The 24,191-nt window shown below is 45.4% G+C and overlaps 10 protein-coding genes across 10 annotated transcripts; 6 read left to right on the forward strand and 4 right to left on the reverse strand.

Annotated features, from left to right (window-relative positions):
• Positions 1-540: 540 nt before the first annotated feature.
• F4817DRAFT_368948 (uncharacterized protein) lies at positions 541-1,679 on the reverse strand (the record flags this gene model as incomplete). The annotated part of the gene is made up of 1 exon (XM_049307294.1): positions 541-1,679. One exon carries the CDS (start codon positions 1,677-1,679, stop codon positions 660-662), a length of 1,020 nt encoding a protein of 339 aa, XP_049161820.1. The 3' UTR covers positions 541-659.
• An 800-nt stretch (positions 1,680-2,479) lies between these two features.
• F4817DRAFT_312956 (GNAT domain-containing protein) lies at positions 2,480-3,217 on the forward strand (the record flags this gene model as incomplete). Its single annotated transcript, XM_049300187.1, has 1 exon — positions 2,480-3,217. One exon carries the CDS (start codon positions 2,480-2,482, stop codon positions 3,215-3,217), a length of 738 nt encoding a protein of 245 aa, XP_049161821.1.
• A 709-nt stretch (positions 3,218-3,926) lies between these two features.
• Positions 3,927-5,296, reverse strand: F4817DRAFT_277979 (uncharacterized protein). Its single transcript, XM_049299517.1, has 2 exons — positions 4,972-5,296; positions 3,927-4,912 (listed from the first exon to the last, which is right to left on the reverse strand). The coding sequence occupies exons 1-2, from the start codon at positions 5,151-5,153 to the stop codon at positions 4,135-4,137; spliced, it is 960 nt and encodes a 319-aa protein (XP_049161822.1). The 5' UTR covers positions 5,154-5,296; the 3' UTR covers positions 3,927-4,134.
• Positions 5,297-6,595: 1,299 nt separating this feature from the next.
• Positions 6,596-7,556, reverse strand: F4817DRAFT_368950 (S-adenosyl-L-methionine-dependent methyltransferase; the record flags this gene model as incomplete). The annotated part of the gene is made up of 1 exon (XM_049307295.1): positions 6,596-7,556. Exon 1 carries the CDS (start codon positions 7,286-7,288, stop codon positions 6,596-6,598), a length of 693 nt encoding a protein of 230 aa, XP_049161823.1. The 5' UTR covers positions 7,289-7,556.
• A 1,883-nt stretch (positions 7,557-9,439) lies between these two features.
• Positions 9,440-10,592, forward strand: F4817DRAFT_328163 (uncharacterized protein). Its single transcript, XM_049302127.1, has 2 exons — positions 9,440-10,193; positions 10,553-10,592. Exon 1 carries the CDS (start codon positions 9,707-9,709, stop codon positions 10,061-10,063), a length of 357 nt encoding a protein of 118 aa, XP_049161824.1. The 5' UTR covers positions 9,440-9,706; the 3' UTR covers positions 10,064-10,193; positions 10,553-10,592.
• F4817DRAFT_277994 (uncharacterized protein) lies at positions 9,440-12,033 on the forward strand. Its single transcript, XM_049299518.1, has 3 exons — positions 9,440-10,193; positions 10,553-11,171; positions 11,238-12,033. Exons 1-3 carry the CDS (start codon positions 10,118-10,120, stop codon positions 11,899-11,901), a joined length of 1,359 nt encoding a protein of 452 aa, XP_049161825.1. The 5' UTR covers positions 9,440-10,117; the 3' UTR covers positions 11,902-12,033.
• Positions 12,034-13,029: 996 nt separating this feature from the next.
• F4817DRAFT_328165 (uncharacterized protein) lies at positions 13,030-14,944 on the forward strand. Its single transcript, XM_049302128.1, has 4 exons — positions 13,030-13,468; positions 13,521-14,394; positions 14,469-14,596; positions 14,656-14,944. Exons 1-4 carry the CDS (start codon positions 13,041-13,043, stop codon positions 14,864-14,866), a joined length of 1,641 nt encoding a protein of 546 aa, XP_049161826.1. The 5' UTR covers positions 13,030-13,040; the 3' UTR covers positions 14,867-14,944.
• Positions 14,945-15,207: 263 nt separating this feature from the next.
• Positions 15,208-16,393, reverse strand: F4817DRAFT_356832 (Clavaminate synthase-like protein; the record flags this gene model as incomplete). The annotated part of the gene is made up of 2 exons (XM_049305843.1): positions 15,208-16,116; positions 16,211-16,393. 2 exons carry the CDS (start codon positions 16,391-16,393, stop codon positions 15,208-15,210), a joined length of 1,092 nt encoding a protein of 363 aa, XP_049161827.1.
• Positions 16,394-19,743: 3,350 nt separating this feature from the next.
• On the forward strand, positions 19,744-21,373 carry F4817DRAFT_368955 (S-adenosyl-L-methionine-dependent methyltransferase; the record flags this gene model as incomplete). Its single annotated transcript, XM_049307296.1, has 3 exons — positions 19,744-19,965; positions 20,053-20,571; positions 20,627-21,373. The coding sequence occupies 3 exons, from the start codon at positions 19,744-19,746 to the stop codon at positions 21,173-21,175; spliced, it is 1,290 nt and encodes a 429-aa protein (XP_049161828.1). The 3' UTR covers positions 21,176-21,373.
• Positions 21,374-22,798: 1,425 nt separating this feature from the next.
• Positions 22,799-24,178, forward strand: F4817DRAFT_356834 (FAD/NAD(P)-binding domain-containing protein; the record flags this gene model as incomplete). The annotated part of the gene is made up of 3 exons (XM_049305844.1): positions 22,799-23,030; positions 23,095-23,910; positions 24,033-24,178. The coding sequence occupies 3 exons, from the start codon at positions 22,799-22,801 to the stop codon at positions 24,176-24,178; spliced, it is 1,194 nt and encodes a 397-aa protein (XP_049161829.1).
• Between the last annotated feature and the right edge of the window lie 13 nt (positions 24,179-24,191).

The following is a 24,191-nucleotide window of genomic DNA, read 5'->3' on the forward strand; positions in this document are numbered from 1 at the left end:
AAACGGAAATATTTGAGATCTCAACCTATCTTACATAGGTATTCAGTATTGCCAAAGGGGATAGAAACATAGCGAGTAGTAATAAGCCTATGAAATGGTATATTATAACACAATTTATGTCAAAACAATGGGAAACTACCTAATGTATGAGAGAAGCCAACAGGTTACCGGGTATCTACCGAAGATATCAGTTAGTGATCAATGAAATAGCCAATATACTAGCTTAGGTACCTACCTAGGTAGTCAATGACTTTACTTGTTAATCAGGGGTAGAAAAAGGGGCCGAAGAAAATTTGGAAACCGGGAATTTGAATGTCTAAGTGATGATATAAAGGAGACTAGCGCCACAAAAACTACCCCTGAGGCGTTGCAAGCCAGCTATGGGTTTCATGTATCAGTGTAAACTCATCTACATAATCAAGTTATCAGCAATTCGGACAATATTTAGTCATGTGAACCAGTGTTAAACAGTGCAAAAACTCTTTATTAAAACTATTTACTAAAACAAATCCAAACATATTACTAAACTATCTTAATACAATTTTTTTTTGGTTTATTTTTCGATCTCTTTTTCTAGCCGCAATAGATAACTCCCGCACAAAGAAAAAAAAAACAATTCAGAGGACTCATATATCCCTCTATCTCTTAGGCACTGACAACTACTTCTTCGAAGGCTTTAGGGTGTGTATCGCGCGAGCAGTAAATGACCCGCCGTTGGACGGCACTTGTTCCATCTCCGGCTGCTTGAGCTGCACAGGTCGAGGCTGTACCGCTTGCTGGCGCTTTACCGTCGGCCCAGCCGGTACCCATTGGATGGGTTGTACCGAGTATTGGCCTTGAGGTTGAAACTTAGGTTGCCCCTGGTTCTGGTATTGTACTTGAGGCTGAGCCCAAGTTTGTGTCTGATTTTGACCCTGCTGTCCGACTGGAAATCGAATTCGGGGTCGGACCTGGGGACCTGGAGCGGGAGCAGGAGTAGGAGCGGGAGCGGGAGCGGGAGCCGGGGCCGGGACAGGCGCCGGAGCAGGTACAGGTACAGGTGCCGGAGCAGGTACAGGTGCAGGTGCAGGTGCAGGCGCCGGGGCAGGTGCGGGGGCAGGAGCAGGAGCTGGAGCAGGAGCTGGAGCAGGAGCTGGAGCAGGAGCTGGAGCAGGAGCTGGAGCTGGAGCTGGAGCGGGTGCTGGAGCAGGAATCGGGACGCGGGTAGGGGTAGGGAAAGGGGCGGGGAAAGGGGTCGGAGCCGGTGGTGGAGTGCGAGGGGGGTTAGCCCCAGACCGTAATGTAGGAGGCTCCGGGAAGGTAGGACCCTGTTCGATGATGTGATAAATTCTAAAGTACGTAAAGACGATCACGAGTGCCTTTACTGCCTCCCACCAGTTGCTGGTGAAGAAACGATAATCAGCAATCGTGAGTGCGAATGCATCAAAAGAAGCGTACAGAATGTGACTGCATAAGTCTCTAAACCAGTGGTCTTGACGGCGACGTACTGCAGGATACAATCTCATACGAATGGTCCAGAGGGTCGCCATGAACAGGACCCAGCGAGTTGTAGAGTTAAGAAACCCGTTGCTTTCAAACTGGACAATGACATCTGCGGCTGAGACGAGCAGCCAAGGCGCCAAGCCATAGACGATATCGCCTACTTGGAAAGTTGTCACTGGACCTAAAAGAGTGGCCATTATGTACTTTAGGTAGCTTGAGTACCTAAGTAGTGTTGGTTTTGAATTGAGAGTAAATTTGTTAAGATCTGGTGTTCTGTAGAAATTGCTTTTTGACAGGCTTTTTCTTTGATCTCGAAGGTGATGCTGAATGATCTGTTGAAATAAATTCCTAGATGAAGCCGTAAATGCCATCATATATAGCTTTCTGATCCCCGGTGTTGTGTAAGAACAGCAGCCCTGTTCCTAAACGATAGATATCCAGTGGGCACACATTATAATGTTACAGATCAGGAACAGACAGGTCGAATGACTTCGTTCCAGGGGGAGCCTGTTGTTCGATTTCAATAGCATAGCCTGTAGCTATTGCCAAAAATATTGTTCCATCGAATGAAAGAGCCAGAAATTCCATTGTTATACTCAGGGGTACGTTGGAACAGATTCATAATCGGACCCAAACAATGTCATTACCTATATTAGGTGCCCAAGGACACACTTGATAATACGATAGTAGCGTCTTTCCTCGCTATAAGGTCTTATACTGACGCTCTCTAGTTTCGTTAATTGCCTAAGGTATTGTGCTAATCAGTTTAGCAAAAAAAAAAAAAAAATTATAAAATTATAAAAGTGGAGTTATTCCCCTATTCCCCTTCACGAATTTAATCTCACCCATTACCCACGATCAAAGCACATAGGCAACCATTTATTTCTAGGCATACTCAACTTGTTCGATCTACAGTCAGGCCTCGCCATAGCGATCCTACTCTAAGACGAATCTTCGCTATAGAGAATTCGGACTCGTGCTTTCTTTTTAATTCGTCATGGCGAGGTATTATGACTGTGCCACCTCTCCACCAAGAACCCCTAAAATCACCGTGGAGACGACCCTTCCCGTCTTAGAGATACAAACGTGGGCCAACCCTATCATCACCGATCGCCTTATTATTCGGCCACTTCGTTTAAAAGATATAGAGGGGTTTAATGCCCTTCACAGTCAACCAGAAGTCACAGCTTTAGCTTATGTAGGTGGATCTGATCCCGAATACGACCTAAGCTTCAATTTTGGAGCACTGGTAAGCTGTCTCAGACCTTGGACCGAAACAAACATATATTTTGCAATCCTCAGTCGGACTTCAGATGCCGAAGAAGGAGACTACATTGGGGAATTGATTATGCAGTTTGGTAACGGTTGGCCTAGCATTGGTTACATGCTCAGAAAAGAGTATTGGGGCCAAGGGTGTGCGACTGAGGCCGTCAAGGGCTTTATGAAATTTTATTGGGATCTTCCTCGTAGTGCTGCAACCTTCGCAGTACATCCTGATACCATACACGGGCCTGGAGGTGAAGAAGAAAAGTCTACTGATTCTCCGCCTAAAGTCAAGGAGCGAGTTATTGGTAAGGCGGAAAGACTTAATGGTTCAAGCCAAAAGGTACTCCTAAAAGCAGGGTTTGAGCGTATTGAGCAAATAACCACTGGTTTGGCTCATTTTCAATACATTTTCCCTCTGGCTCAGGTTGAGCTTGAAGTTTACCGCGAAATGTATTGGACAAGCGTATAGAGTATGCCTCATCTCGATGGCTGACTGATGTGCGATTAATGGCACTCTGGCACTTTAGATAAAAGTTGACAATACGTTGAAATGAGATTCGGATACCTATGGGGATGACTTGCTGGTGCAACTCTTCACCGCGATATAAGGTATGTAGGTATCTTTCAATCATTACATAGGATATTATTACTGTTACATGTCTATGATAATTATATGCGCTCTGCCTGTTGATGGGTCCATCCCCCTATCCGCCGCCGAAGGGATAAAGTATAAAATAGTCTCTAAAGCGTTTTAGGTACCTATAAGCGGAATAAACCAATACCAAAGATGAAAAAACCTAATCACGGATAGAGGTTCTCAAGAGGAAGTGAGGGCAGCATAATAGGTAGTCATAACTCCGCGGAGAACAGTTGCGTGACTTATTCTAATACACCTCTTGGATTCTTAATGTTTAATTACCTTAGGTACTATTGTCCCCTTTTATATGATTTGGTTCTAGTTAAGCCAATACAATTTACTTCGCGCATTGTCAACCTTCATGTTGTGCTCCCAGCAGTTTCCCTCGTCCCCCTTTACCAACCTCATCCCCTTACGATGTTTGGCTTTAATTATTTACAGGGTCTTTCTAAGAGTGTAGATATCTGATCTCGTTCGAAAACCCGAAAGAACCATTCCTAGATGTATGGGTAGTAGAGAGAACACAATTTAGATTATCGAGTCTTACAAGTGACTTATAACAGTCCAGAATATGATGATGTATATTGTTGAGTTGAATAAGGTCCAATCTAGTCTCAGCTCACTTTTTGAATTGATTGTAGCTATTCTTTGCATTTTACGTGTCTGCTTTAACGTTCCCATGTCGTGCCACTACGTGTGCTTGAGGCCGATCTGTTCAAACTTCCCTCCGAATAGAATCTTCGTAACAGTTATTTAACCCACGCCCGTGCATACTCCACTTGACGGCTAGTTAGCTTAAAGCCTTCCAAGTCTGGGTCCCGTGTGAAATGGATCATTGCGTCGCCTATGAGGTTGATTGTCTCATCGCTGACATCAGTCCATCCCTCTGGGACATGCTCGATGCTTCGAATATCGAAGCAATCTCCTACCCAATCATCCACACCATCAGCATCCGAGGTATCCCAAGTCCACCGAGTTCGGACTACGATGGCTTCAACTAGACTATATGGGTACTTGGACTCTGCAAGCTTTGAATCCAAAACGTATTGCTGCTTCGTCAAATTTCGTAAAACCCCGGGTCGCTGAGAGCCAGGATGACTCCGAAGCATGGTCACTAGACGTAGGAGAAGTTGTATGTCGGGGCAATCTCCGGCTCGCCCTTTCATCAGCTCTTCTATACAGAACCCCGACGACAATGAATAATTGATGCCGTAATATAAGGGATTTGCGTCTACCGCCTCCGGAGTAATTCCCTCTCTAGGGTCCATTTCTATTTCCGGCATATTCTCGTTTTCGTAGTCTTTGCAGTTTGGGGGGAACCCTCGAGCATAGTCTCCAACAAAAATCAGGCGGTCGCCGGCCCATGGTGCTTCGATAACCTCAATGGAATATTTCACGTTTGGTAGAAGGACTCTCCATAGGTAGGAGCACGTTAATGCCAAGCTCAGAATGTCCTCTATGTGGGGTAACTCGGTGACAATGGCGTCAAAGATTTCCTGTGGAAGAGTCACTAGACGACTAGCAACGCTGTTCCTTTGTCAGCTAGACTGCCTTTTATTTCTGATAACTATAATGCTTGATCATACTTGTATTCTCGTGTTCTGGCAAGCTCTGACTTAGGTGATAGAGCATCTTTCAAGTCGGGCACCACCAGGAAATCTAATACTGGGACTCCGTCTAGAGAGCATATAAACTGACCCGTTTTGACGCCTCTCGAAAATACCATCAACCATTTGTCAAAGTTAATGAGCTTCCAGTATTGGCCCATATTGATTGGTGATAACCCTTTTTGTACTTCAAACAAAAAACTATCAAAGTCGAGTTTGAAAGATGAAATTGTGCTGTGAGAAATATCCTACTTAGTTTTAGTAGGGGTATCTTACTGAGATAAAAGAGAAGAGCCTGCTGTTGCCTGGACAAGCTCGTCTAGAAAATATGCACTGTAATGTGATACCTATAAAAAGCACATGTTTCACAACCCACCCAGTGTTCCCTTTATTATTCGCACCCATCCAATTGAGGGTGCCCGATCTGTCATATATAATATCACTATATGCAGCCAGGCAGGATGCCGTCAAAATATATGCTCCATACTGTGGTGGCTAGTGTTTGTACTTCGATAAGTGGTGCTAATATGCAAGCATAGGGGCAATGGTACTTGAGCTTTACGCCACCAGAGATACTCTTTTAGATTTAATGCTCTAACGGAGGAAAAAGACCAATATCCTCCAAGGTTGCTTTATATTAACTATCAATGATCATTAACTATTTTGACTTTCTTCTAGATAACGCTCGTACCTTACTATGAAAGTGAAACAGACTACACAACTCATAGTAAACAGTCCGGGCCAAACACCAGCAACCAAACATTAACCTCTACTTACTAAGACAAAAGATACTGTAAAAGTCCAACCAACTCGCTATTCTATATGGAAGCTGTTGGAACAGGCTCAGTAGCGCATGCAACAGATGTACAAGAAGACGCACATGAATAGTGCGGGGTGTATGGTGATAAGGAGGCATGCGCCAGCTACAGTGAGGTAGAAGTATACAAACCTTACGAATATATAAAGTGCATCATCCCAGAACATATAGAACGCGAAGGCCAAGAGCGCAAGAGTCCACCCAAAGAGGAATTGCGGGATAGGTGAGAAGTCTGACATGATGATAGGCAATGATGACGTTTATTCTTGGATGTTCGTGTGTGGCTTATGTAGGTACCTATCGGAATTTGATGCGTTGAATGATATTCTGAGGCCTGTGTCGAAAGGTCTCGAGCCTGATATAGCGCAAGTGTACATTGTTTAACCAAAGACAATGGACTATTATTCCATCTATACATGTTCTTTATTAACCGTATGTTTTTTGTTATAACCTTACGACTAAATATGCATTGTTAGTCAAAATGAGTCTTAGTGTTAATTGATTAGGTAGACGTACTATTTTGGGGTTGCGGAACTAGCTTTTCAACAGATAATGAAGGGCGCAGCTTTCCAGTACATAGCAATATAACGATTCAGGCGGCATTTTCGGTATATACATGCAACAAGTGGCTAATAAAGTAGAAGGATATATAGCATATAAGGCAATAGAACCTCAGCAGAGGAATACGTTGCGAAGCTTACCAAGCTATAGACTAGTTATATATAAGCTAGTTAGCCTAAGTTACTTGAAAGATATACTTTTGGTAAAATCACATTTAAATTTGTTCTAGAAGCAGTCAGATGAAGCTATAACCAGCAAAGTACCAATGAAGAATAGTGATAATACCATTTGGACTAACCCTTCGATTGGATCGCCAGGCTTTGTGGCTGAAATAGCTACATAATGCCAGCGACTACGACCTTTGTAAGACTGCACCCCTGCAACTGTATTGACAAAGTAGCGTTCAAGCTTTAACACGCGAATAAAGAAATATGGAATGATAGCAAGAAGGAAAAACACCCGTGTCATAGGGCGAATATTATCAGAAAAATCATGGATAACAATATTTTCAAAGCCTGCATCTTCTAGCATCTGCCCGAACACCCTAGGGTGTGATATAGCGTTGGTGGGCATGGCAGCATACTTGTTTACTTTCACTATTGAATCGGCAATATCACAGGGTGCGCTATCAAGGGAATTATGGTCGTATTCGAACTGTACAAGACGGCTGCCGGGGCGCAGAATGCGGTAAAAGCCGGCTAGGATAGCCTTAGGGTTGGTAGCATGTACAAAGATCTCCATGGTGTAAACACCATCGAAAGAATCCGCGGCAAATGTATTTAAATTGTGATAATTCATCTTGCCCACTCTAACTGAGCCTTTTGGTAAGCCCGAGCACTCGACATTTCGTTGGGCTTTGGCAACGTGATTGTCCACGACATCAATAGCATCGACGCGTAGTCTATGGGTCCTCGCCATGCGCAACGCTACGTGGCCGACACCACAGCCGGCATCGAGCACCTGAGAGTCGGGGGGGATGACATAGCGGCACTTTGCAACAAGGTATAATTGAAACAGGTAGAATCAATAGCGTCGCAAATAACGATCAGTGAGTCAATAAATACGTGCTTACTAACGATTTAGATTTAATGTTGCAGTTCAACTTCTAAGCGCGTCGCGCTTGTCGTATATTATAGGGCTGAAGAGGCAGAGCAGCCGTACAGTAGTACCCGGCCTCCCGCTATTACCACGCTAGATTTAGCGTGGTAGCGTACAGGTAGGGCAAGGCTTCGGCTGTATTTAAACCTCCAAGAACACTAACCGGCTTAATACTATATCGAGTTATTCAATATACTAATGTAATTCAGTTATCCGAACTACAATGAACTACTACGCAGTGAAACAATGGAACTGCCTAACACAGGAAGAATATAATATAAATTTTGAAAGCCATCGGTGTCCTCCTGGTGGCTGCCTAGGCATAGGTACATTCATTACCCTCTCCAAATTATTACTCGTCATCTGCTGTATGTTTGTTTGTCATCGCTATTCCCATGATATTATCTCTCATGCTGGCTCCTATATCACCAAGGCACTTAGGACGAAAAGGTGCATTTGTTTCAATGTCTTAGGTATTCTCAGATAAGTTTCCCATCGTATTTTCCCACTTGTTCTCATATTGATATCTTGGTTGGTAACCCTACGGTTGCTTGCTTCCCACCCCACCTTTAGATTCTCTGGTACTAACAAGTCTAGATATTTGCTAGGCTTCTCATCATCTATACCTATAATACTTTATTACCATTTGTACAGTACAAGCTTTAATATCATCAGTTTTAAGTGCCATAGGTACCTTGAAAATAATTTGATAGTATCAACAAGGATGTTGTCTCTTGAAGAATAACCCATGTCAACAGCAGAAGTCGAAGATCAGGCTCCAGAATTGCATATCTACCTGGACCTCTCGAAATATCAACACACGAAATACGTCATGGGAATGGCGAGAACACACAAAGCTTCCGGTTATCGACCTTAGAAGCAGCCTTCTAATTCCTAGGGCTTCTTGTAAAGGGTGCGCATAGATATGTCGTGGTTATCTAGCACAGCCAGCCTTATTTTAGGAACAACCTATCGGGGCTATCAACCGACCCTGCGCAGCCAACTTACCGGTTGCTATATCTACCACCTCTTTTGAATTAGCAGTAGCCTTCTCCTTCTGGGTAATCAAGGATCGTTATTACCTCACATCTTGCTACAAGTGCTTAGCTTCGTATTCACCGAAATACAGTGTATATATCAACGGCACGGGTAGATTGCCGTACCTACCCAGGTTTCTAATTACTGGCAAGACCCGGGCATCGGTCTGACAAGTACCCTGTGAACCGGAGTACCTAGAGTTATTTATAGCTTTGAGAAAGGGCGAGCCTTGACCATTATATACATGTAACGAGATAAGGCCATAGAGTCAGGTTGCCGCCTGCCTTCCCTGGCATACACTTGTATTCTGTGATAGGTAGTCTAAAGAAAAATAATTCAACTCTAAGACAACTTGTCTTACTTAATCCTATGATGTGAACATCTATGCAGGCTGTTTCAGAAGATCAAAGGGGAGTATTCTGGAAAATTGATGCCTTAGTCACAATCTAGGACAGTACGGAAGCTTGTCGGAAACCACCAAGGCTAAGGGTCGAGTTTTGTTCAACATCGCCGAGGGCGCCTAAGAAATAACTCGAGGCTCTTAGTTTGTTCCTGATTCTAGGTGCCTTACTTGAACACTGCTACATAAACTACAGGGCAACTATCCTAAGACCTGCAGACTCGTGGCCTCCCTACAGCACTTGTGCAAACCAACTCTCCGCTATTGCCTCTTACTTTAAAGGTACACAAGAGAACCTACAAATTTAGGGTTTACTCGCCTAGGCAACACTTCACCAAGTGGTACATTTACACAAATTATTCCCGAAACCAGCCTTCCTTAAATTTATTTGTGTGTGGCACCGCATATCTCATCTCGAAGGCTGCATTGTCTTTTTTTCATTCCTAACATCATCACAAGCAAGGCTCTGATTCGACACACCGAACTGATAAGAGTAACTCGTAGTACTTTTGGTCCTTGGACATTCTCTTTGGTGGTAAGTTACTCAGAAACGCCTATGATGGAAATACGGTGATGGCTATGGTACTCTTTTCCCCGACGCCTTAGCCCAATTACTTATGCACCTGACCTATCACTGAACACTATGTTTACAGGACTGTACTGATTTGCCTTTTCTTTCCAAGGACCTACAGGATATTGACTACCAGCTTTAGATCACTTGGTCTGCCATAGTATGTCCGTGATCGCGATCGTACGTGGGGGCGTAATAATAACTGACATGCACGGATAATAGGTCAGTCATGGCGAATCATCAAGATCATTTGCCTAACAATATCTGGGTTATTCCGGGCGTTGGCTTCCAGGCAACAGATCCCGGTATGGGTTATCACCAGGGCCTGGAGCAGGGCCTGGGGCATCAGAATCTCTTCAACCCAGGCTTTCCAAATTCGGAACTAATCGGACATGGTAACAATTTCGATGTCGCCGCCGATATTCCTTATGCAATGCTCCACAATGCGACCCAGCCGGAGGTAACTATTCAGAAATATACCCTTGGGGGGGATGACCGAACAGCCGGGGGTGAGTCATGCTTCAGCCTGATTGATGATTCGAAGCTACGCCTCGTGTCGGGCAATTGTTGTTGCCGCCTAAAATAGTATACCAAGCTAACAAGTATAAAACCCCTAGACTCCCGGAAACCTCGATCCGCGATGGGTGAAGCTCACTTGCGTGACGACAACTGGACATATGCAATTGAAGTTTCTCCAGCTATTGATGTTTTACCTGGTAAGTTGATGTTACATTATCTTATCCTTTATTACCTGTCTACATAAGCCCTACATTCTTCAGCCCAATCAGCTCTATAGAAAATCATATCCCCTGTCACTTTAGCTTGCCAAGCCAAGTGTCTTGCATAGGTACCTGATGTATATGTCTTTAGCCGAGTTTATACTACCTATGTAGTAATACTCGGTTAACGACATATAGGTGGGTCGCCGTTCTATCCGTGCGAAGTTGCTTCGGCTTGGAAGATATACTGTGGCTAGCTTCACCTACCAATCGTGCATCATTTCATCTCCATCGTGAATACCTTACACTTATACTATCGGCGTGTCGGGCTGCTAATGGTACTTCTTTCACATTAGGTCACCACTTCGTCAAGAACCACGTCGCTGCCATCCACAAGCACTTAACAAACCGATCTATAGACTACGACTACGCTCTCGCCAAACCTGTCGAAGGGCCTGGCATTTGTCGACAGTATACCCTTAAACAGAAAGATAGATTCAACGACCGCGTCCGTCTCGAGTTCCTCCAAGTCTTCACCGCCAACCGACCCTATAATAGACAGCTTCCCAATTACTCTATCAAAATGAGTGTTGTGTTCAAGGATCGTACTGTCCTACCCTCCGGTCCATATCCGCCTGGCATCGACAGCCGTCAAGATCAGGAAGGAGAGAGCCGTTTCTCTCCTGGGCCCTCTATACATGGTCTAGTGGGATACGGTGCGGGGGAAGAACAGGTCCTACTCCCAGTTTCTCCCAGCTCTAATGGCTTGGATTCGCCTTCTCCTTTTGATCAGCCGCTCTCTCCTCCGGAAAGCCTTTCGACGCCGGGACATCGTCATCATACCCGACCACCCCGTTTGGGCCCTATCGTGAAGCCCAACCGAATCGCGAATAAGAATCGTGAGGGCAAGTTTGTTTGCTCCTTTGCCGGCTGCACCGATGATGTGAAGGTATTCAGTCGCAAGTGCGAATGGAGGTAAGATATAACCCAATCTTCTTTACGTCTATGAAAGCCAACCTTGCTAACTCTTTGTTTATAAAGCAAACACATGGACAAGCATGACCGACCGTATAAGTGCTTGTCACCGGGATGTGAGAAGCTTGCTGGATTTACGTATTCTGGCGGTCTCTTACGTCACGAGAGGGAGGTTCATAACAAGCATGGTGGACCGAAAAACCCCCTTAACTGTCCACACGGAAACTGCAAACGTCACGAGGGCAAGGGTTTCTCTCGTATGGAGAATCTTAATGAGCATCTTCGTCGAGTGCATACTCCTAGCGACGCCAACAATGGTCCTACAGTAGTGGAGTTGCCTGAAGATGAGCTGGAGGAGAATCCGGCCCCTCTTCAGCAGGTTGTAGCCCCTGAGAAGATAGGCGAGAAACGCAAGCCTGAAACAGATCTCCGTGAGGAAGTGAAGCGTCTGCACCAGGAGAATCAGCAACTGAGAAATGAGGTCCGGGCCCAGTCTCTCCACAGCATGGCCATGATGCAGACCATCGAAGAGATCAACCTGCAGCTTAGGGAGCTTGCCAACTCCAAGTCCCAGCTCCAGCTCCAGTCCCAGTCCCGACTCCAACCCCAGCCTCTGCCTCTGCCTCAGCCTCGGCTCGAGCTTCAGTCTGAGGCCCAATCTGAAGCACAGTCTGATACTGAACCCGACCTTGATGTGGCCCAACACACTGGCCTAAGCTCTCTAGGCTAGGACCCCACGAGAACATATGGTCGGATAGCATATGATCAAATAGGATGTGATCCGGGATATTATTAGGAAGAAGATGATCAGTCCTATTCGGGCTCGCAGTGAGACCCTCTCCTTTGTCGTTTGTTGCACCAAGATACCCCACTTTATTATTTTCACTGGATTTTTTTTCGTTTTTCTTTTTGCATGGCCTCAGGCGTTGGGGGGCCAACTACCTGGACGAATCAGGGTGTGTTTTTATCTTGGCGGATGTGAACATGAATCGAGATGGACTCGGTCCCGGTATATACGGTTGGCACGGACGGGCCTTTGGCGTTAAGGGTTGATACTTTACAGCATTTTCAGGCCGGCACATTCCCCTTTCTTATAAATTGTACGAGCAAGCAGGCTTCTCTTCTTGTTCACCCCCTTTTCCGACGATATTAGGGTTTGTTTTCTTTGTCTCTAGATAGAGACTTTCGATTGCGTGGACGAGGTTGACATATGATAAGAGCTCTGGCAGACGGCTTGCAGTTTAGGAGGCATCGTCGCACGTGTTCGGGTTCACGATTGTGGATATAGCTGAGAGATGAGATGAGATGAGGCACGAAGAATTATTTGTAATATTATGGTGGACCCTCTTCCATGGAGGGCGCCTTTGCAGTTAGCTAGACCTATGTTGATTAGAGCTGTCTCTGATACCCCTCTTGAGACACAGGTTTACTAGGTATATCCTCTAGTTTAGGAATATTTAAGTTTCCTATCACAGTTGTGGTTCTTTCTTGTGAAGAGATGTTTCCTGTCCCCTTTTCTCTAAGATGTGTTGTGCTTTTTGATTATTATCCGGTTTTATTCCCATATTCATGTTCAGTTAATCATTACGGTTTATACTTTATAACTGACTGATCAGCCAGAATAGGGAGCTCTTAGCCTACCAGAACAGAAACTCTATTGGAATTAAGTATCTAGAAGTACTCAGATTCAAATACTGTATTGAATGATAGTATATGGGTAGGCACAAGGGTTTTTGCTCAATTGGCGTTGCACGGCATGTATCATGTGATAAAGGCGAAGGTGGCCCAGAAGCCCCATGGCAGATAACATGAATTTCAGAGCCTGGCGAGGGAAATTTGATTTTCTCTCTTCCTATTACTACACATGCCATGATTACTGTAATGGACCCCTTATCTATTACTGCTGGAGCTGCTGGCTTCATTTCACTTGGTATTACGGCCGCTGGGGGAATCATCCAATATTGCAAATTGTATCGATCTCAAGATGTGGACTTTGTCCTATTAATGCGACACGCCAAAGAGCTAGAATCATTCCTCGGCTCAATCAAAGACCGGACTACAGCATCGCAAAGTCCTAGTAGAGATGTACATAACTCTTTAGAAGGATGTCGTCAGGCCTGCGACGCTTGCCTGAATGATTTCAAGCAACTCAACGCCAAGTATACCGACCAGAAATCCAATCGGAGGCTCATATACAAATTGAAATACCCCTTTGATAAGGCGAAACTCGATGATCTGCGGTCTCAACTACAAGAATTCCACGTTAGACTACTGGGAATCTTGCAGTTGGTCAATCTGTGGGTATTATACTCATTTATAATACATTCGTCTCTGACAGGTTTTATGAAGGGATGCCACGCGAGAAATAAGAATTATCGCTATTTCGGAATCTGCAAAGATAACACTCGCGGTGGAGTCGATGGAAAGAGAGGTCCAATCTTCTCTCTCCGATGTAAAACAAGCAGTAACCGGGATACATACTGGTGTCGACCAGCTGGAGTCTTCCTTCCAGCGTGGCCTTGGAGAAGCCGAGATGCATATAATGACATCTTTGGGCGATAATCAAAATGTCATATCCAACCGGGCATCACTAATCATCGCAAACCAAGAAACCCAGTCAGTATCACTGAAACAATATATGGATCAACGACTTGGGGCCCTAGAGAGCAACCAGCGAGAGTTCTTTACCCGAGCTTTAGCTGCGGGTGCTGGGGTTAATGGTCAAACAGCATTACACAACTCAAATACCGATGATGGCCGTTGGGTCCGGAACAGCGTTAGGGAGAAGATGAATCTTAGGATGCCCGTGCGGAACATCTTTGACTCTCTCTGCACCTGTCCAGTGACACAGCAGCGCCATTTCACAAAACAGCACCAGGCACACTGCATATATTCTTTGGGATACCGCGAGGAGCGGACCTTTACCAAAAGCTTTCGAGCTTTCCGGCGCATGATCACTATATCGTGTAAAGTTGAGTACGCTCGCATGAATTGGGCTCGCGACTGGCATGTCTACCCTAATCTAACGGTTCGAATGACTGTGCCGCCGGATTCTCCCGCGTTCGACGTAATCAGAAGGGCCGGAAATAATTTGTGTCATATTAAAAGTATACGAGAGTTGGAAGACTTATTCAAGGACAGCTTGATTAGTCTTAAAAGGATTTTTACAAATGGTGAAGGGTGGCCAACAGATGTTGATAAATACGGTCAGAGCTTGCTACATGTTCGTCAATTCACCCTACAAACCTTCCTAGAATACCATTCGACGAGATTGACTAACGAAAAGCTATCTCCTAGAGAGTGGTTGAAGACATATTTTTGTATTCTGGCTATATGGGATCCGACGAAGCAGTAGTTGTCTTCATGCAGTTTGTGGTCGCGTTAAAAGAGATAGGCGTGCCTATAGATGATTATTCAATATTTGGGTAAGAGCTTTTTTTTTTAACTCCAATCAATTTCGATCTGAGGACTAATCATCTTATAGTACGCCTCTTGGATATCTTCTTGACGGAATGCACCGTTCATGGAATCGTCTGACCGATAATTCCGCGTTTGTAGCGCTTGCGACCCAGAACTTTTTGAAAACCTTAGAACTTTTAGAAACAATACCTGCTCCATTACGTCTTAATCATTCGTCTATGATGATGATGATGAGTTTAAGAGATCCGGGATTTTACGAACGTGAGCTTCTTTAAATTTTCCTCATGTAAGTAATATCGGCAAAATTGACGGCATATAGTGTTGAAATTAAACGCAGGTTATGAGGTATGTATTAACTACCTAGTTATATTGTTATGTTATCTATTAGAAAAACTGGATAAGCATATCTATTATATCTTTATATATTCCAACACTTTTATTTAAACTATATTCGTGGCTTGCTTTTAAAATTCTTTTATAATAACTAAACGTATATAACCTTCTCATAATTGTAAGTCTCGCGGTGACAAGGTCTTTGAAGTCGTTGTTAAAGGGGTTATATCGTGCACGGGCCTTTACTATGCGTAAGTACTCCGTATTCCTTCAAGTACTCAACCTAATAAAGCTTCTTGTTATTGACTTTCAAATAGTCTCCAGCAGTAATATAATCATATCGAGCCGGATTATCAGCCGATACAAATTGCGACTTGGGACCTATATCCGCAGTCGGCGGTGGGCGGAAGAACATGACGGCTGACCTTCGTTCCGGCACGCGCGACATCCCAGTCTCAGGTGGTAAACCGACACGGTGCAAAGCAGCACGCAAATTCCCATTTGTCCAGCGCTCCAGCGTGTCCGACACCAGTAGCACGACATCACCTTCCTGCTCCACGAACACGGGAGCGAATTTGCGGCGGTCCTCACCTAATCCGCGCACCTCGAGCTCAAGCCCGGACGCACCAACGCCATCCTGGAAGAGTGCGCTTATAACCCCGAGGTCTGAGTGCGGCCAGATGCGGCACATGGCCACATCATCCCCAACGCCACCATCAACCATGTCCCGCGCAACCTCCGGATAGAAATTCAGGTTCAGCTCAGTCCCAAGGCCATCGGTGGCGGGCGGGTTAAGGGTCCCTGGAGGGACGTTAAGGCCCAGCTCGATCGCGGCGAGTAACATGTTGCATGCTTTAATTATCTTCAGATATGCGCCCCGGGTTGTGCTATTGAAGCCTGGTAGCAAGGCCTCGGCAAGCCGGGGTGTGGGGAAGGAATAGTCTCCAGGAGGGCCAATAGCGAATTTCTCACGGGCGTCCAGAAGCTGCGCCTTGGAAGAGCTGGTGGAGACTTCGATCTGGTGTGAATTATAGGAGGAAAATGTATTTAGGTTCGGGGCGTCATGAAGATCGGGCCGCACTATAGCAGTCTTTTCGTAAGCCCATGGCGAGTATCCCCTTGCCGGGGCCTCGCCGTCGGGATGGCGAACACTAAGTTTAGCAGGAAGAGAGAGGTTGAAGAAAAGACGGTGCTGTGTAGAGGGATCAAGAGGAGTTAGACATTGCCTATAACCTATAACTTGTAGTAAAAGGTAGTAGGTATTCTAAGAACTATGATGGGCGTACATAATTGAACAATACCCTGATAGCCCGTGGAGCGACGCCGTAGTTACGCAGACGGGCGAAACCATGCTGTCTTAGATGCGAGACAAGCTCAGCGGCAAAGGCACGATGAATCTGACCCGTGTTTGCGAGTTTCTTGGCGGAGAAAATAGGGGATGCATCAAGCGTTGGAGGCCAGCGGAACATGTCTATACTGGTGGCGAGAGACTCTAGGGGCACTTGGAATTGGAAAGACTCAGAGGATCTGGGGGTTCGTGAGTATCCCTTCCTTACTTCTGGGATAGATTTAAGAACGTCCAATGTATAAATTTTATATAATAGGTACCTAACTACGATACACACTATATACTATATTCACTTACCCATATCGAGATACACTTACACCTAGCACAGCATAAACAAAGGTAACCACCGAATATAGCAAACGATAGTGCAGCTTGTAATACACGAGGCATGCATGCCTAGTTCCTTTAAGGAAGCGGCTTATTTTCATCCCATGTTGTACGAGGTAAAATCCATCCATATGACTTCACCCCACCCTCCTTATCACTATTATGATCACGTTTACGTCTATTAGTGGCTATAGACTACCTGGATAGTTACAGCGGGCGCATCTATGGCGCTAAGGCGTCCAGCCAGGAGGCATAGATGTCATTACACTCATAGATAATGCTATGCCCTCTTTCAGAATGATCCAAGATAGCATGCAAGTCTCTACATAACTTGGGATAGTCATATTGTGGTATTTAAAAGGAGACAGATGTGGTGGAGTAGCTCGGTGCTATAACCCCGTAAACCTCCCACGTCCGCACAATAGGAGACGAAAGAACCGTATACTAGGATGTATAGGTAGCTAATCAGCTTCTCTGATGAAAATATTGTAGAATCCGTCTTGTAGGTGTAATACTTCAATCGCAATTCTATAACGTTGCCGCCTTTGAAGTCTTGCCTAGACTAAGACCTGTAACAGATATATTACACTTCTATGGAACTCAACTACGCAACTTTTCAAGATACAATAAGTAGGTTAAACCAATCACTACGATACCAGGGGTATAATGAGTATTAATAGGCAGATTTACACTTTAGTCAAATCCCAATATGCTTTTAGGCGAAAGTTTTTAAATTTCTCTATTTCATAAACTCGATCAGCCGAGCTAGAGCTCTTTGCGAAATAACGAACTTAGTTCCATGCTTTTTGTACTACCTCGTGATACTCATCATGCTTAGAAATCTTGGCAGGTAAGACTTGGCCATCAGCGATCGTCTCTTTAACCAGCCTACAATCGATTATCTCATTCTAGAAGACTGCTAGACAAGCGGGTCCCATGATACGAAATTGTACGCCTCTCCGGCTGCCACTGTGGTGATACCACAGAGCCGTGGCACAATCTTTATCCTATCAGCACTAGGAAGTGAGACATGGTTGACAGTTTCCGTATCCAACCAACCAGTGCCTCTAACTTTTCGGATCCCGACGGTTCCGTCAGATGATCGGCGCGGATATTATGGAAGGTGTTGGTGGAGGAAAAGATATCCAGGAACCAGAGTCAGGAATAAATACAGGTACCTATTCTCGTGCATCATCCCCGAGTACTGAAATGTGTATTTTATCATTCTCTAAAGGCTGATACTACTAGTAACGTCTATATGAGAGCCTCAAGTACAGACCTGTGAGATAGGGGGTTTGACTATGCAGAGGTTGTCGCAGGTCTCCTTCTAGTGTTTTAAGGCCTATAATCTTTCGATAATCATTCTTCTTACTGCTAACTCTCATTTTCAGATCTATGCAGTACCCGTAGCCTCTCATCTTTAGCCTTTTTACTATTATACAACAGACCTAGTCCCAGTCCCGTTCCACGCGGAGGAAAGCCGTCTAGGAAAATAAACCGGTTGGAAAACTTAACTTTTCGTAAGATTTAAATAGTTTTAGCCTACATAGGAATGTACTACCAAAAACCTTCCGCCAATATTGTCCGCTAAAACAAACCTCGGGTCATCATAATAGCAGACCGTAAACAACACGAAACAATAGGATTTAAATCAAGTTTCTATTACTTCCATGTCTATTCCAGGGTGACGGTAATCACTTTACCATGTAAGTACTAATCTTGCGAAGGATGACATCGCCGGTGGTGACTACGCCGTTCAGGGAATCCTACACGTGGATTTGCGCAAATATCTGACCTAACGACTTCTTTGATTCCTCTTAAATCATTTTCTATAGGCTACCTACTAGATGAAATCCAAATTCTAGGTCAAACCAGTAAGAGTTGCTAATTTGGCTATGATTTATCGATGTCTTCACCAATCCGTTTCAGTCACAATAGGTTATAGACAAAAGGGGCATATGATGGGATATATTACAACATCTAGTGAAAGAATATTTGTTGGCCCGTTCTTCGGGTAACGCCTCTTGCGTATGAATTTATCCTCACCAAAACCATGTCGTTGCTATTCATGCGGCTCAGCTCATTGGTCTAGAACTTTAGGTATCCAACTAGTTAAGCCTTAAATATTCAAGCCTTGGCAACATGTGTTAACTCCAACGTCAGCTTATTGAACCAACTTACATACTTAATTTTGAGTCCGCAAGTAAATTATCTTCAACACTTAAAGGCAACTGTTGACGTATCATGCCTATAACACATAGACTAGCTTGGATAAATTAACTTGAGTTGACCCTCTAATAAGATGCTCTGTCTAGTTAGGAGCCAAGTGTAGGAAAGTATTATGCTGTTGTTTGCACATTTTAAAAATGTTTCATGATATTATCTCAGAACTTCACCAAAAAGGAAGTAAGAAGAATGATGTTATGGTTGACATTAAAATAATGACATGCTAGAAGATCTTGACTAGATTCATTTAACTAGCGTGGACTTACCATCTTTTTAAGGATCTGAGCACGATGTGGGAACACAACTCTTTGAAGTACAAGACTAAACCATTAGGTAATATAGATAAAAGCTATTGACCTGACCCTACGTAGAAATCTCAATGATCTAAAGATCTGGATTAAACATGTGAGTGTTGAAATTACAGAGTTACCTAAAGCATTCTAACTTGCCTATTGTACCTATTAAAATTATTAGACGACATATTCTTGTTTACTTCTGATAGCCTATGACGACTATAAAAATGAGAACCCCTGTACATCAATCTTAAATCTAAAACCCTCTCTTCAGCCCCCCCGAGCTGCGTATTCAGCCAGTTTTCATGAGTAACCACATATCAATCCTATGTAAAATATTACCCGGTGTACAAATACAAATTCAAGAACCCCGAGTTACATCATCGTTACGAATAAGTAATATGTGTTGGGTTAGGATTTCCGGGAGGATTCGATGACTGAGCTTTGGTGAGAAGATCGAAACAAAATTACCCGAAAATATTGTCACACAAGTTACGATATCCATTATAAATATCGAGATTGAAGTAAAGTCAAATTCTATTCTCCTTTTTTCAGTGCAAAGCAGCCCTACTCACTTCATCTCTTCTGCATAACAGGTGGTCCTTAAACATATTTCTCGCCCAACATGTATTCCTCAAGTTCTTTGTCCGAACTCACACAGCAACTTCTCAGCAAAGTTGAGAAAGTCGAAACCCTTACCCCTAAATCAACTGGTCAAGTTCTGTTCCAGTTAGAAGGTCAATCCCCAGAGCTCAAGAAAGCCCGCCGGGAGCTACTTGAAATTACGCAGGAAATCCAGGTGCGAGCTAGAGGGCCCGCGGATCTCCTTGAGCAGTATCAAATTCAGGTACGGACTAAAGATGCTTCTTATACACCAGACTTGATGATATAAAGTTTGGTTGATGTATTTGCTAACCATGCTCGCTCAATACAGTACAATGCCTTCTCCTGTCTCCGTTGGTTGCTCCACTTCGAGATCTTTACTCATGTTCCAACGGACCACAAGCCAATTTCATACACATCCCTCGCCTCCCTCGCCTCCGTGCCTCTCTCCCGTCTGCAATCTGTAGCACGGATGACCATGACAGCGGGTTTATTCACCGAGCCGGATCCCGTCCACATAGCGCATAGCCCGCTCTCTTTACGCTTCGCGACAGATGCGCTTCTCCGAGACTGGGCTATTTTCATAACCAAATACGGAGAACCCGCGACCCAAGCCATGACGGAGGCAACGGAGAAGTGGGGTGACTCGAAAGCTTTGGACGAGACGGCGTGGAATGTATTTGGAGGCACGACAAAACCGTTCTTCGAGTATCTCAAGGACGTCCCGGGTATGGTTGACTTGTTTAGCAGGTATATGCAAAGCCAGGGGTTGAGTGAAGGGATGCGGTTGGAGCATGTTCTTGATGGGTTTGACTGGGCTAAATTAGATGCTAACGCACACATCATTGATGTAAGTCCCCTTATGATACGAAATCGGGCATCTTTAATGATAATTATGCTCATAGGTGGGCGGATCAAACGGATTCGTATCCGTAGCTCTCGCAAAGTCCTATCCCGGATTCAAATTCACAGTCCAGGACCTCCCCGAGGCCGTCGAAGCACTATCTTCAACACTATCAGAACTCCCTGATACGATTACTTCGCGCATCCAGTTTACAGCACATAGTTTCTTCGACCCTCAGCCTCCGCATCAGCCCGGCTCGTCTTCACCCGACGTGTACCTCCTACGAAAGATTCTACACGACTGGCCTGCAGCCCGCGCTCGCGAGATCCTCTGTCAACTAGCGACGGCTTTGCGAGACGGAAAGAAGTCCAGCGCACGGATCGTCATTATGGATATTATCTTACCTCCTCCCGGCACGATTGGGAGGACTCAAGAGGCTATGCTGCGCGTGCGAGATCTTTCCATGGCGCAAGCTTTCAACAGTCAGGAGAGAAATCTAACAGACTGGGAGGAGTTGTTTGAAAGCGCGGAACCAAAGCTACAGTTAGTGAGCTGGAAGCAGCCTTCTGGGAGTGCAATGGCTGTGATGGAAGTAGGTTTGGCCGAGTAGTATGAACTACTAAAATACCCCCGAAAGCCTTGTAGTAGGCTATATGTTTAAGAGTAAATGTGGATTGCATATAATGTGGATTGCATATAATGTACGAGTTGTCATCTAAGATCTTCTCCACTAGCAATCGTCTATGATTATCAGATCATAACCTAAGCAAAGGAGATGAAAAAAAGATTTGAAAAAAAAAAAAGAGGCTGAAAAGACAGACATCTAACTTTGAATTAGGAAATGAAACTATTGTGCAATCCGATCCTATTATTCGCGAGGCTTCTACCTGCCTTCTCGGGCACGTTTGGAGATAAAAAGGAATCACCTGCTGACCGAGAAGAGCCCAGGAACCCTTGCAGAGAATCGTTCTAGTACGTATTATATTTAGACCTGCGGCGTAGCGCGATGCGATTTTCCGGGGTTTCAGCTGTGAAAATTCATATGCACTTTCCCGTCCACCGAATATCTGAAATTGGTGTTCGTGTGCAGAAAGAAGTAGGACTCGGTAATACCGTTGGTGATAGCCGTCAGTTGATCGATAGTTCCGTGTGTTCCGGTCACCGGCATTCAAAAAGGTCTTGGACGGGTAAAGTGATGCAGTGACACGGTGACAGCTGAAATGTTGAGATGGTTCAGTTGCGCACGTTCCTTTTTATTGGCGGATTGAGAGGTAAATTTATAGGTACCTCGTTTGAAGAATGCGCCTCGCTTAGCGCCAAGGCGGCTAGGTCCGTATAGCGCACCTGCATATTGCGCCTCTCAACCTTAAATTGGGCTAAATCTTTCTTGGCAATTATTGTATCGTACCTGATCTTGGGGAAACCTTTATTAAAACAAAACATCACCAATAGTTTATCACCAATAGTTTATCACCAATAGTTTATCACTAATAGTTTATCACCAATAGTCTATCACCAATAGTCGTGACGATTCTCACTCAAAGATATTGGAACTCGTCATCTCAGCGCAATAGTACTATGTACCTAAAGATGTAATTTTGGCTTGGCATGGCGCAAGGTACAATGCAACAAGCCGTCGGTCTGTCGCATCTCAAAATACGTACGTATCGACAAGATTTCCCGTTCTCGTGTTGATGAGGTTTTCCACACGTCAAATGGTCTCTTCCCTGTCCGGAGCGTGCCTCACGTTGTACATATGTAGTATGTAGTATTCAAAGTGGGATGGGATACTAACGTAACCTTATGATGCTTGGATCGGCGTAGCGTAGCAGCGTAGCAAGGTAAATAGCTGGAGTTAATTTGGGGCGATTGATGCAACTTTCGATGCGGGCTGAAGCGTATGTACATAGGCTTTAACCACGGACTGGCGTCGTTACGGCAAACGCGAAATGTCGTGATCTGCCAAGTGACCTAAACTTGCCTGTCTTACCATTTATAGGAATATACGGTAGGGATCATCTGCCAGGGGGCACGTTCAACTTGTTTTTTTTGTCTACCCGCCTATACATATACGAAAGGTTCTATTAGCTACCTATAAAACTGGGCATTCCCACGTCCTCCTCTTCGTTTTGGTAGAGAGAAGAGCTTATTCCTATAAGTTTCTTACGGTTCGGTAGGCCAGGTTTCAAGGAGTTTAAGGCGTCAAGTCAACTATTAGCGATATCAAGCAACCATGAAGAACATACTCGCTTTAAGCGCTCTGCCGCTGCTCTCACTTGCTGGAGCTACGTCTCTTAAGCCTCGCGACGGCCCGACTTACGATGCTATTATAATCGGGGGTGGCCCGTCAGGCCTAAGCGCTTTGAGCGGTCTCGCTCGCGTACGCAGGAATGTCCTGTTGATCGACTCGGGAGAGTATCGCAACGGGCCGACGAGACACATGCACGACGTCATCGGCTTCGACGGTGAGTTACGGTCGCGTGACCAGTGATACCTCGTTAGTTTCTCGTAGGACTGATATCGGAATAGGAGTCACACCGGCGTACTACCGCTGGGCCGCTCGCCAGCAGATCGCTCATTATGAAACCGTATCGGCTGTCAACGGGACAGTCACCAGCATCGAGCCGCTGAACAACAACACAGAGTTCAACGTCGCAACGACTTTCCTCAACGGTACCGACGGCACCGTGAGCGCCAAGAAAATCATCCTCGCGACCGGGCTTCACGACCTTATACCCGATACCCCGGGCCTGCTGGAGAACTGGGGCAAGGGTATCTTCTGGTGCCCATGGTGCGACGGACACGAGCACGCAGACCAGTCCCTCGGCCTCCTGGGCCCGCTTGAAGACGCCGCAGGTCTAGTACGCGAGATCTCGACGCTAAACTCAGACATCATCGCCTTCGTAAACGGCACCGACACCCCCGACGCGCGCGCCGCCGCCGAGAAGAGCTTCCCGAACTGGGAGAAGTACCTCCAGATCCACAACGTAACAGTCGAGAACCGCACCATCGCACGCATCAACCGCCTGCGCGACGGCGGCGACCCGCCCGCGGACCCCAGTCTGCCGACGGCCCCTGAGTACGACTTATTCAGCGTCGACTTCACCGAGGGCGAGTCCGTCGAGCGAGCCGCCTTCTTCACCAGCTTCCCCGACGAGCAGCGCTCCGACATCGGCGAGAAGCTCGGCGTCGCGCTGTACGGCGGCCGCCTATCCGCCGACAACGCCAAGGGCCTGGCGACCAACGTCCCCGGCGTATACGCCATCGGCGACGCCAACTCGGACAACGTGACCAACGTGCCGCACGCGCTTTTCACCGGCAAGCGGACTGCTGTCTACCTGCACGGTGAGTTTGTTTGTTTGTTCCCGCTAGATATTATTTCCGTTAAATTCTATTCTATTATATTTCTCGAAAAACTTGCGCCGTACCTGTCCTGCTGTATGTACCTAACTAACTAAAACGTGCAGTGCAACTTGCCCGCGAGGAGGCCGACAAGGAACTGGCAGGAAACGGAACAGCGGTGACTCGCCGCGAGGAAGAGCTCAATCTGCGGTCCGTCTGGGAACAGATGAACCCCCGGGATCTTCTTTACGCTGGAGAGTTCGACCAGTAATTAATTACCTAAC

Source organism: Daldinia loculata (assembly GCF_022478755.1).
Source record: "Daldinia loculata strain CBS 113971 unplaced genomic scaffold F4817scaffold_8, whole genome shotgun sequence".
Lineage (NCBI taxonomy): Eukaryota > Fungi > Ascomycota > Sordariomycetes > Xylariales > Hypoxylaceae > Daldinia > Daldinia loculata.